Below are 12,080 nucleotides of genomic sequence, written 5' to 3' on the forward strand. Positions count from 1 at the left end.
GTTGCCAAGGTTGTAGAAAGGAGGAACCCCCAGCCACCCTGAAATAAATGGCCAGTGGTGTTGCTAGAGGTGCTGCTGGATCCTTAAAAGACTATGGGGAACAGACACATGGCAAAAACTTGCATTAAATTTACATATTCTAAATTTGCATCTATATGTATAGATGTATAGGCCGACTTTCAGGAGGAATGCTATAATGTAAGTCCATTTTTAAAAAGTTTTTTTAAAGTGTTGGGGCAGGGGTAGGAGATTCAGGCCACAACAGGTCCCCCTCCCCCAGCTAACCGCTAACAATGCCCCTATGGCCAGTCACAGTCTTGCACATGGTCAGGACAGCTGCAAAAGATGCACAGCCTGGAACACGCATGGCATTCTTTCTCCCTTTGTCCTTGAAAAATGCATGTAAAAAGTAATACTCCTGACCGGAGATCAGATACCATGGAGGACAAACTGTAACAGCAGCACAATGTGGCAGCATCAGCAAGCTGAACCCTGCTCGTTTGTGCACAGCTGTTCCCAATTTAGGATTTTGCCAAAACTACCCAAATATTCAGTTCAGCTGCCCAGCACCTTATTGTGCTGGTCACCTGAGCTGTGCTCCTGGCATCCGCAAAACAAACTGTAGTAGAGAATGAAGGAATTCTTTCACTCAAACCAAAATACTCCTTCCGAAGGCTTTTTCCAATAAGTTTTCATCTTCTTTATCACATAATAAGGACTTAAATATTTTCCCTTGGCACCAAAAAAGTACAGCATGTATTTTATGTAAGACAAACCACAGAGTCTGAGAGATTAGGGGGCTGCTTTGCTTTTGCGATGCCAAATGCAATCGCTTTTAATTGAGGAAAAACTCCCGGGGGCTTCAGTGACAGTTTCAGCCAAGCTTTTAAAATCTACTGTTAACTTTTCCTGAGGTGGGAAGGTACAAGGCCAGCCCAAGAAGTTCTGCTGCCTGAGGCAAAGGACGAGATGGCAGCCCCCTCCCCCACTCCACAGGATGTTGGGTAGACCGCATGGCTCTGTCCTCCATGAGGAGGGAACAGCTTGGCTGGGGGGGGGGGTGAGAAGAAATGGCTGGAGGGGAGCTGAAACAGCTGTCTCCCACCCCATTTGTCTAGTGCTAGGGCTGACCCTCCTAGCAAGCTAAAATCATGGGATATGGATCCAACATCTGCATATGCAGTGTTAAAACAGCAGATGTTGAGCAGTGAGCTGCTGCCTCAGACCTCTCAGGAGAGAGGGAGGGAGGGAGGGGTGTGCCTTACTATGTGACAGGCTCTCTCAAGAACTACAACCTCATCGGTCAATAAATTTTTGAAGTGTCTTTTTGGAACTCTTTTTTTATAATTTTCATTTATATACATTGCATCAATCATTCAACCATAATTTTAACATTTCCGACTTTGACTCCCTTCCCCCTCTTTCTGCGGCTCTTTACATTTATTTTCGTCCTTTTCTCATACTCCAAATTGTCTTAACTTATTGTTTTATTCATCTATTCTCATATATATCTCATATATATTTCTGAAACTACAGGTTTTTACAGTAATCCTGCCAGCGTCTTGATCTGTTTACAGTTTATTTGTAAATACTCAATAAAGCATTTCCATTATTTTCTTTAAAAATTGTTATCTTGATTTCTTATTCTTCCAGTAAGTTTCGCCATTTCTGCATACTCCATTAGTTTCTGTAACCATTCTTCTCTCATTGGGACTTCTTCTTCCTTCCATTTTTGGGAATAACATTGTTGCACCTGTGGTTGCACACTTAAATAAATTTCTATACTGTTTAGGTAGTTCTGAACCCATACTTCCCAAGAGAAAAGCTTCCAGGTTTTTTTTAAATGAATGTTATCTTAAACTCCCCCCCCCCAATTCATTATATATCAATTCCCAGTAAGCTTTAACCTTATTGCAAGACATATGGGAAAAGACACCTTCTTTCATTTTTACATTTCCAACACTTATTCATTTTTGATATATACATTTTTGCCAATCTACTAGGTGTTAGGTACCATCTACATTACATTTTCATATAATTTGCTCTTAAATCATAACATGCTGTAAATTCTGTTGATTCTTCTACAGATATCACCACGTTGTCTGCACATGTTTTTAATTTATATTGTCTCTGTCCTACCCATATTCCTTTAATTTCTTGATTATATCTTATTCTTTGCGCAAAAACTTATAAAACTAATATAAAGAATAAAGGCAATGGCAGACAGCCTTGTCTAGTGCCTTTAGTTATTTTATAATTCTCAGTCAATACATTATTTACTTATCAATTTTGCTTATTGTTCTGTATATCTTGCCTTGACTCCTTTTATAAAATTTTTAGAGAATCTGTCAGCTTGAATAATTCAGTGTCATCAACAAACTTGCCTAGCTCACTACTCACCACGACTCCAAGTGAGTAGTTGCTAAGTAGCATAATTTCAATACACATCCTTAGGGATCCCCATGGTTTACTTATCACTGTTGTAAAAAGCTAAGCATGTATTTCTTCCTTAGAAGACCTGGTGGTGAAACCAATTTTCCATGTCTTCATAGTTGCACAGCTGTGAAGCTAGACATGTCTTAATTAGATTTAGTATAGACTTTGCTCTTCTGATTTCCTCTGCATGCCGCCTTCCAAAGTTAAACTGACAAAGAGCTGTCTTTGAAACCTAAACATTTGTTCATTCCCACTAGCAGAGGTAAGTTCAACAGAAGGCATCCCCGTTCCAGTTTGCTGCTTGCTTCCTCTTGACTCTGTGCAGCTGAAATTATCTCTGCAATAAAGACAGATGTGGGTGCCCTCCAGTGGGCAATCAGGAGATCAAACAATAGAAAAGAAGCTTAACACCATCATCATATTAAAATACAATAAGAATAATAAACTCTGGCGGAACGTATCACCTAGTGCAATGATTTAAAACCTGCGTAGTCCATTCACTGGTCATCCTCAAGTGAGAGAGCTCTATCCCAGGATAATGTGGGTAACTCTAGAGGCCTTGTAAATCTTACTAGGTGCTCATCCTCCACTGCTCTCCCTCTAGTCCTAAATGGACACAAGTTGCCAGTCGTTATTTAATGAAAACTATCGCTGGAAGATTCTTTATCATCCTCCTCTGCCACAGCTTCCTCTAATGAGTCAGTAACTATCTCAACAGGCTTAGAGGAACTTAAGCAAGAAGCAGATTGTGGGCAAGCTGGTCAATAAGTGACTAAAATGTGTCACATTTCTACCTCCTCTAGAATGCTCTCCCCAGGGAGGCTCACCTGGGACCTTCATTACATATCTTTTGGTGCCAGGCAAAAACCTTTCTCTTCAAACAGGCATTTGGCTGAATGATGTTCTATGGCTTTTTAAATGTGTTTGTGGGAGGCGGATCATTGGTTTGTTTTTGTTTATGTATTTTGTGTTCTCATTTTGTATTTTTATGTTGTTAACCACCCTGTGATCTTTGGATGAAGGGCAGTATACAAATTTAATAAATAAATAAACAGAAGTGGTGTGTGGGTGTTTCTTTGTATGCATCCATGGGAAAATAAATATGGTTATCCACACGACAAAAGGGTCTGCAAACTGCTGTTGGTATTGTAGGGTTTGGCAATTTAAATGTTGCAGATGTGTAAGTAATAGAACACCTACAGATAAACGATGGCTGTAATTAGTGTGGGTGATATTCAACCAAGTTGTTGGGTGCATGAAACAAGGTTTGTTCGTGCAACAGATCTTTTACCCCTCTCCTCTCCCACCACCATTTACTAAATCTGCTCTGGTGGTTGGGGGGAACCCCTGGAACAGGTTTAAGAGATGCATGCGGCGGGAGAGGGGGGAAAGTATTGTTGCATTACGTTGAATTCCACCCAATTTAGGGTTTTATTCCAATGACCATAGGCATGCCATAGGTACACAGCTCAGGGAGTGTGCAGTTTGTCTACCACCAAAGGTTACTGGTAGCTGAAGACATAGAACATATCGGGTGGTAGTCAGTTAATTTTTTCTCAGAGTAAATCCACTGAAATTAATGGCCCTCACTTAGTCATGTTTATTAATTTCAATATGACTACTCTGAATAAAACTTAGTTGAATATCACCCATAAGGCAACATGCAATAGGTTTAGATTAAGGAAAGATTCAGATAGTCAAAGCCTACAGAGGAGATATTCTTGTACTGGCCAGGCAGAAGTCTTACATACTATGGGACTCATTGTAGTTTTCCTCAAGGTACAGCAACTCAGTTAATGAGTGGTGGACTAAGCTGAACCTACAGTTTATTTCCCACATGAATGTCTACATGAAATCAGCTGAAGCTAGATACCTAATATTTCATGGCAAGATGGCTGTTTCCGTTCTACTCTTTCCAATGTACAGTCTATAGCAGGACATGGTGGGACAGTCACCTTTTGGCACTGCTGATGTAATGCTCCAATCCAATGTCACTTCTGGAAGTTTTCCAGGCTAAGTATGGGAGATATAGCAACCCCGATGACATAAGAGGCTAGATATAATCATGGCCTGGAAGATGCTTCTTAGGCTTGGAAACTGTTTGTCCCTTCCTTCCTGTAAAACCTCTTTTTCATAGGGCTTATGAGATCACATAAGATAAGCTGAGGAACTGCCTTGGATGATGAGTAGGGAAACTGTATCCCACTCTTCTTGCACACCTCCTGCAAAGCAATTTGTAGGGGCTGGGTTCTCCATGAATATGTCTCTAAGGGGTGTCTTGAAATTAGCTGGTCTTTTCTTCCACGGCTTCTTCTGAGAATGTTTTTATAGCCTGGAGATTGTCCTGGTTCCTTTAATTAGCACTGACACCATCCTTAAAAATAATAATATGATATCACCAGCTTGTGAGGCTCTTTAGAGTGACATCTGTTTATTCATATTGATGTTCTATTTATACAAAGAGCATCAGTTCTGAGAAAAGCTACTGGATGTTCAAAGTATCACCTTGATGCATGAGCCTTTTTAAATTTGCGCTATGTAATTTGTGGCAGCCAGACGAAATATGATTAAATGGTAAATCATAATCATGATGAGACTTCAAGCATCATAGTAAACAAGAGGCTGTGCTATAAATCACAAAGTCCCTGGTTGAAAACTTGCCACTGCCATGAATTCACAGTGCTGCAGTCTTTGTTGCAGGTCTGCAGTATGGGAACAATAATACTGACTGACCTTATGAGCTTGGTATAAGGATAACAGTGTAATGGATGTGAAGGAGTTTGAGAAGTCTAAAGCACAAAATAGATGGCAGTGATAACTATCACTATGACCTGGGTCTCACCGAGATGGTACACCAGACCTGCTGGTACATACTGACATGATAAAGGGTGCTCCTTCATACAAAAAGAAGCCCTGCACAGCAAAAAATATATATCAGAGAGGATTCTAGTCTACCTTCCTCCCTGATGTGCTAGTTTCCTTTGTTCAGGGACTTCTGTTCAGTCATGAGAGTCTCCACTTACAGTCTCAAGTAGCACAGCCCAAAAGCAGGTATGTTAGTAAGAAATGAGCCTAGATTGAATGCCTTTCAAATGGCTTCCCAATTATCAGCACTTCTGGAAACAGAAACCTTGGCATCTAAACCCTCCAAGTAAGTCTTGTTCTTTTAAAAAATAATAATAGCCCAAACCAACTCAAGTGAGTTCTCACCTGGGCACAAGGATCTGTCACTCCAAAGTGCACAAATGCCAGTGTCAGGCAGGCTTCTATAGGTATTGTGGTTCTCCAGGAAACAGCAGCATCAGTGCTTGCCCTGAACCAAACACCCTTCAAGATGTGTGAAGAGACGCCCCCCCCCCACTTCTTGCCTCTGAGAAGTCATACCCCAAAGGTCACCAGCTTGCTTTGGTGCTCTAGCCAACAAATAACCACACAACACTGCATGTCCAAAAAGTAAACCAAAGATGTAGAATAAGAACATAGGTTGTGCAGGAGGCAACAAAGCACAAATACAGTTTCTGTCCTACACGTGTAAGGCAATAACATTCTAGTATCACCCAACATAAGCAAACTATGGGGGAGCTGCCATTTCTGTCTCGCAATAAGGCACAAGGGAATGCAAACATTTCAACAGTTATTGACTTTATCACTAAACCTCATAATCCTTCCACTTTAGGGTGGCCGAGTAGACTGCTTTTTCCCCCTTAGTCATCTCTCTAGGAAAATTCTAGTCTAGCTCCACTTCTGCAAAGGTTGAATACACATTTGTGCCAATCCACCTTTCATATGCTGGCTGCCTAACTGGTCTGGCAGCTTTGTCAGGAAGATTAGATAGAGAGGAAAATAAATGAAAACTACACCACAGGATGAAGTGGCACTTTTATAAATGAATGAATTCATTTGGGCACAAGTGCAAGACAGACCACTTCCAGCACATGAAGTGGACAATAAAAGTGTTGAAAGCACACACAAGGGATGATGGTAGTAGAGATTTGCAAAAGAGAAACTTGCGCCCAAGGGACACAAAACTGTTAACCCAGTCGTTTCTCTTCATTCACATTTCTAATGCTCATTCTGGGCCCATACACATTTTCTTACTCAGAGAGGATGTCCTCGATAAAGTGTAAAAGAAAATTGTTGGCAGCTATCAGTGACATATCATGTTGGGAGAAGTGAAGTCAAACAAACTCTTGATAGCTGCAGCAGCAGATGCTCTTGAGCTCAATAAGAAGGTTGCCCAAGTTCAGAGCCGGCGGCACTGAGTGCTCGGGATTTCCCAGGCATCAGCTGCCCCCCAGCTTCCAGAATCAGAACATATTTTTTACTCCCCACACACCCAGCATCCTAGTAGATGGAGATATCCTCACCAGCCAGGAAGCTGTCATGTCTTTTTGCAGATTGGGGACTCAGGGAGGATAGTTTGAAGCCACTGGACAGCTCCTTGAGCCAATGTCAACCTCACTCTCTAGAGATTAGCTGTCTCAGTAGCATGTTACAGGGGCCTTCTGAGGGCTGCCTGACAATCTACGTCCTATTAGCCCCACCATGCTCAATTAAAGGGCCATTGAGCTCTTCCAAACCACAGGTTCCTATGAGGTGGAGGCAGTGGGGACTGCACTGGAGGGGTGTTCTCGTGACCCAGAGGAGTCAGACATGGTCATATAATCGAACCTGAATGGTCCAGGAGCAGGGCGGGTGATGCCTCCCCTTCTTCAGTGTGAGAATCGTGGCCACAGACTATGAAAGGGGCCAACAACAATCCCAGCACAAATTTGTCATACTTCCGTCAGATTTAGAACCACAGTAGAGAACCTGATTATTGACATTTGACTCACAGTCCTAGTAAAAATACTAGGACCTTGCAAGGACCTGTTGCAAGGAAATGAGGTTGATGGTATACCCTTTGCTCCTATATACATATAAGCGCAGCACAGGCACTGCTCTTAGTGTTTCTTGTGCGATTGGGACAGCTGAAAATTCTCACACGTTCCATTAACTGGATCAGATTCCAGCGGTGATGAGAGGGCAGGGAGTCTTGGTGAAACAGCTCAATAGACCCAGGCCTCTCCTGAGTCCTGACATTAGGCCAAATATTCTGGGTCACATAGTTGAGATCCTCGTGATGAAACCCAATATAGAGGTGGATCAAGCAGTGCTCACCACATGGTGTTAATGTCCTCCTGCACTGACAGACCTGGTATGCCAAGCTAAGCTGTTAACCATATCAGCCCCACAGTGGGCCAAGCTAAGCTGTTAACCATATCAGCTCCACAAGATCAAGGGCATGACAGCTGGTGAATGAAGATCAGGGGCACACCGAGCCAACTTGGCCTACAAATGCTCCAGACTTTATAGTTACCTCATGGTTTTGGAAACCAGTGCAGGGCAAACATGATGTCACCCGTGTTACAGTTTTGCTGCCACTTAACAACATAATATCCACCCTGAAAATTTCCAGAGAAGTTTGTTGTGTGTTCTTCTACCGTCTTGTAACCAGTGGCATATGAATGTTGCAAGGTTTATTTTTAAAGCACTCTTCATATTTCCTGTTCCTAAGCAATCACTAAGAGATGATTAGCACTCATGCTCAAATGGATAGGGCCATCCAGACTTCTCATGGGGGGGGGGGAATACTTTATTAGTTACCTATAAAGTTACCATTACTTTGCACACCCACCCACCCTCAAGCACTGTCCATTCTGAAATATCACTGTAAATACATGGAAAAGCAATATCACCCTTAGGAAAGTACTATTATGACATTAGTAATGTATTAAAGTGTCCAGCTGCAAAAAATAACAGTGCTACGGGTGGCTGTCTCCTCATTCCCAAGCAATCAGAAGTTCCAGTGATAGCATTGCTTGGGATTGCCTACCTTTTGGAAGAGAGATAATAGATTTAGGAGATTTTTGTAATGTTTTTCTTTTTCTTTTCTTTTTTTGCAAAAATAGGAGCATAGGTGGAAGCAAACAGCACAAGCACTCCTACCAATTCCAAGATCCACATGAGACCCCCAGAAAGCAATACCTACACCCCAAGGTGCCTTCAGCTCACAACTTATCTCTCTTGCGCCACTTCTTTCGCTGCCTCAGAATGACTCTGTTCTCCAAAATGGCAGCCCTCCCCACACCAAATGCTAAGAGCACCCTAACTGGGTGTGGGTGGTGAATTTCCTTCCCTAAAATGGCCCTTACTTTTCAGAGATGTTCAAGAAACTATCCTCTACCAATTAGTTCCCTAAACCAGGGATGGGGATCCTCTGGCCCTCCAGATGTTGTTGGACTACATCTTCATTATCCCTGGCAATCGGCCATGCTGACTGAGCCTGATGGGAGCTGGAATCCACGAACTTCAGGAGTGACACTGGTTCCCCATCCCTGCGAAAGAGAAATATCTAACAACCACCCTGAGGGAGTAACCTGCAATTTTCCTAGCAAAAGATGTTGCCAGCCTGGCCGGTCAGCATTCAGAACAATATAATTATTACCACTGGAACACTATGGATCACTTTGGACCAAGTAATTGTAGCATATGGGTGGAGGAAGATTCTTTAAACTCTAATTAATATATCAGGATTTCAGCTATATCACATTAGATAAATCAGAAGAGATGTTCTTTTTTTCAGACAATATTTGAGGTGGGTGGGTAGGGAAGAGCTGGTAAATTATTTCCCCCACTTGTCCCTTGGATAAATATTTTCTTGTAATTCCCCTTCAATTTTCATCTGAATTGGGAAGTTTGATATTTTGTTATATTTGATTTATTTGTTTACTGGATTTTTATTTTGCTTCTCAGCCAAAATTCCCCAAATGGAGAAGGAATATCGAGAACTGGCGCCTTGGGGAGACGGATACATAAGTAAGAACAATACTGATTTCCTGTTTGCTGGTAACGGCAGACATGCTGTGGTGCATGTGTGTGGCCAGAGATTGTGCCAAAAATGTTTTAAACATGTCTGTCAAAACTGCATTTAATCAAGAACACAGGGCACAATTCAGACAGAGTTAATCATTTTAAAACTCCCACTTAATTCTCCCCCATAGAAACCAACAAGGCCACAAGTACTTAACTTTGGATGGGCAATGCTGGTAAGGTCTATCATAATTTCTGTGCAGTTGTCCTAAAGTGGCAACATCCAGTGCTGTTCACCTCCTTCCACAATGGAAATCCACTTGTGCAACAGGACCTCCAGCTTCTCTTCTTCCTCTGTAGCCCTTGTACCCTCCCTCCCCCAAATCTGCTACCAAGTGTCCCCCAATCCTCTGGAGAAGTTTTGGGAGCTGCAGGGAGGGGGCGGAGAGGAAGGGAAAGAACTGGGCAAAGGCCTATGTCTGCTTGCACTGCATTGGATTTCACCTATATCAACAGTTCCAGAGCATCTCAGGTTTTTGAAATGTTGAGCTTTTAGTAGCAAAAACCAGATCTTGCTGAACTCCTCTAGGTACATGCCTGAGTAATTGTAGAAGTGATTGGACCTTAGGTGTAAAAGTAGAATGTAGCTAACAAAACTGAATTCAAGATCTAACAGAATACATCTAAAACATATTGAGAGTCTGCCCCGGATCAGTTTCAAAACCTCAGTAGAGAAGAAATGGTTGTGGGAGAGGTAGGGAGGGAGGAGAGAACTCTTAAGTTTTTAGATATTACCCATATCCAGAGTATGGAATTGATTTCTGTATTTAGTTCTTATAAAGCTAATAATTTTACATGGGCACCCTGGAATTAAGTGGATCCTGTATTTTCCTAACTCTCCCATAATTTTATACCAGCTCTGTGCTTGGGTATTAAAACAGAAGAAAGGTTTTTCTAATACTCTATACCTCTCCTTTTATCCACTTCGACCACTGATAGCAGTAAAATGCTTCAGATGGGCAAGGCCTGAAAAATAGGAAAAAAAAGAACATTTACCTTTCCACTGTCAAATCCTGGAATTAAAGCCTATTAAATGGCTATATCTGGGTAGGAAAAAAGCATATTCCTGTATTTCAGACAGAAACTATCCTACTACAAAGGATTGATCCTGCACCAAGAATGTAAAAATTGCCAGTCCCTCCACCCAGAAAAACAATTCCCACCTCCCAATCAGTTCCAAGACCACATTCTGTTTCCAAAGTTTGGGAATCGTGTTAAATTGTTCTTTGTGGCAAACTCAATTTCCAGCATTTAAAAAATAAAAATAGCTTTCCCTCCGACATCTGTGGAAGTCCAGAAGTGCTAAGTGCTATAACATCACCATGGTTCAATATCCCACCAACCTGCAGGTTTTATTGCATAGTCATATTCGATGTCACAGAGTAAAGTTATTTGCAGCCAAGTCCTCAGCATGTTTATTCTGAGGTGTCATGACTTCAAGGGCACTTGCTCCCAAGAAAGAATGGTCAGAGCTGCAGCCTCAGCCGGCTGAGGTGGCTTCTTTTTTTGGGACAAGTAGGCCATAAAACTTTGCAGACTTTATCTGCCACTCCCTGATGAGACGGAACATTTTTAACAGTGGAAAAATTAGACTTACTAATGAAACTCGATGCTATTTTTAATGGAGAATAACCGTTTCACCTAATAAAACATCCAAAGTCTTCAGAACCTTCAGAACTTCATGAAACTTTATGGCTATGCCTGGCCACTCTTATTACAAGGTAATGAGAGACTATAATGTATCTTGATCATGATGATCATTGTGAGCGTGTAAATTCCAGCCACGTTAGTAATATTTGGTTTTGGAAAGGAAATCTGACATCTGGTAAAAGGCTTTGAAATTACTTGAGGATAGGATACCAACTGGTACAACACAGAAATGTGAAGACTCCTGTCCATGCATTGTTAGGAGTTCACCTAGGAAGAAAGTGAATGTAGCCAAGAGATATAAACGATCTGTTATTAAACTGAGGCTGAAGATCAGGAGATCTTTAATTATTAAATAAAGTGAAACTGCGACACTGTCTTCTTCAAACAGTCATGATGACAAAGATATTTAGTTTCCAAGGGCTACATCTGTGGCAGGGATGGGGAATGTTTTCCAGCCCAAAAGATGCAGTCCCTTGTGGGGAAACTTGAGGTGTGAGGGTCTGCATGCTAGCGGTGTGTGGGACCAGAGGCAAAAGTGGGTGGAACAGGCAATGAATGTGACTCTTACCCTTCTACAGCATGATATATTTCAGTCCTCTGTAAACACATAAAGCCCTCTCCATCCAAACATGTAAGGATACATTCCAGCTTGGTAATAGCATTCAAGGAGGACATGGAGAAGGACGAGTGTGGGGTGTGGCCTGGGGAAGAGTCCCAAGAGCTGAACGGAAAGTCCTGGAGGGCCACATTGGAGCATGAGGTTTCCCCCACCTTCGTGTGGGAATGTTCAGGGTGGCAGGAGAGGATATCTTGTTTATTAATATCCTTCCTAACTTGTGCTAGCAAGTTCCTTTACTTAGCAGAGTGCATTCCCCTTTACACAGCAGAAAACTAGTTGCAAACTCGTGTGAGTTTCTTAAGACAATATGCAATTCAATCTGGCTTGTTCTAATATTTTCCTGGTAAGACCCCTTGCCTTGAATCCCTCCTAAAAGAATAAAGACACCACAGTCTTATACATAATCAATAAAAAGAAAGTTTACTCACGATCAGGCAGAGCACAGTGTGCTCCCTGAAGGCAG

At 41.9% G+C, this 12,080-nt stretch overlaps 1 protein-coding gene across 1 annotated transcript in view; it reads right to left on the reverse strand.

The window, feature by feature from the left end:
- Positions 1-1,324: 1,324 nt before the first annotated feature.
- The window catches only part of BOD1 (biorientation of chromosomes in cell division 1), a 46,134-nt gene continuing 35,378 nt past the window's right edge, over positions 1,325-12,080 (reverse strand). Inside the window, exon 5 of the mRNA XM_079964875.1 lies at positions 1,325-2,773. Within this exon, the coding sequence (XP_079821001.1) occupies positions 2,590-2,773 (184 nt within the window). The 3' untranslated portion in view covers positions 1,325-2,589. The remainder of the gene's footprint in view (positions 2,774-12,080) is intronic.

Source organism: Podarcis cretensis (genome assembly GCF_951804945.1).
Source record: "Podarcis cretensis genome assembly, chromosome: 2".
NCBI classification, from domain to species: domain Eukaryota; kingdom Metazoa; phylum Chordata; class Lepidosauria; order Squamata; family Lacertidae; genus Podarcis; species Podarcis cretensis.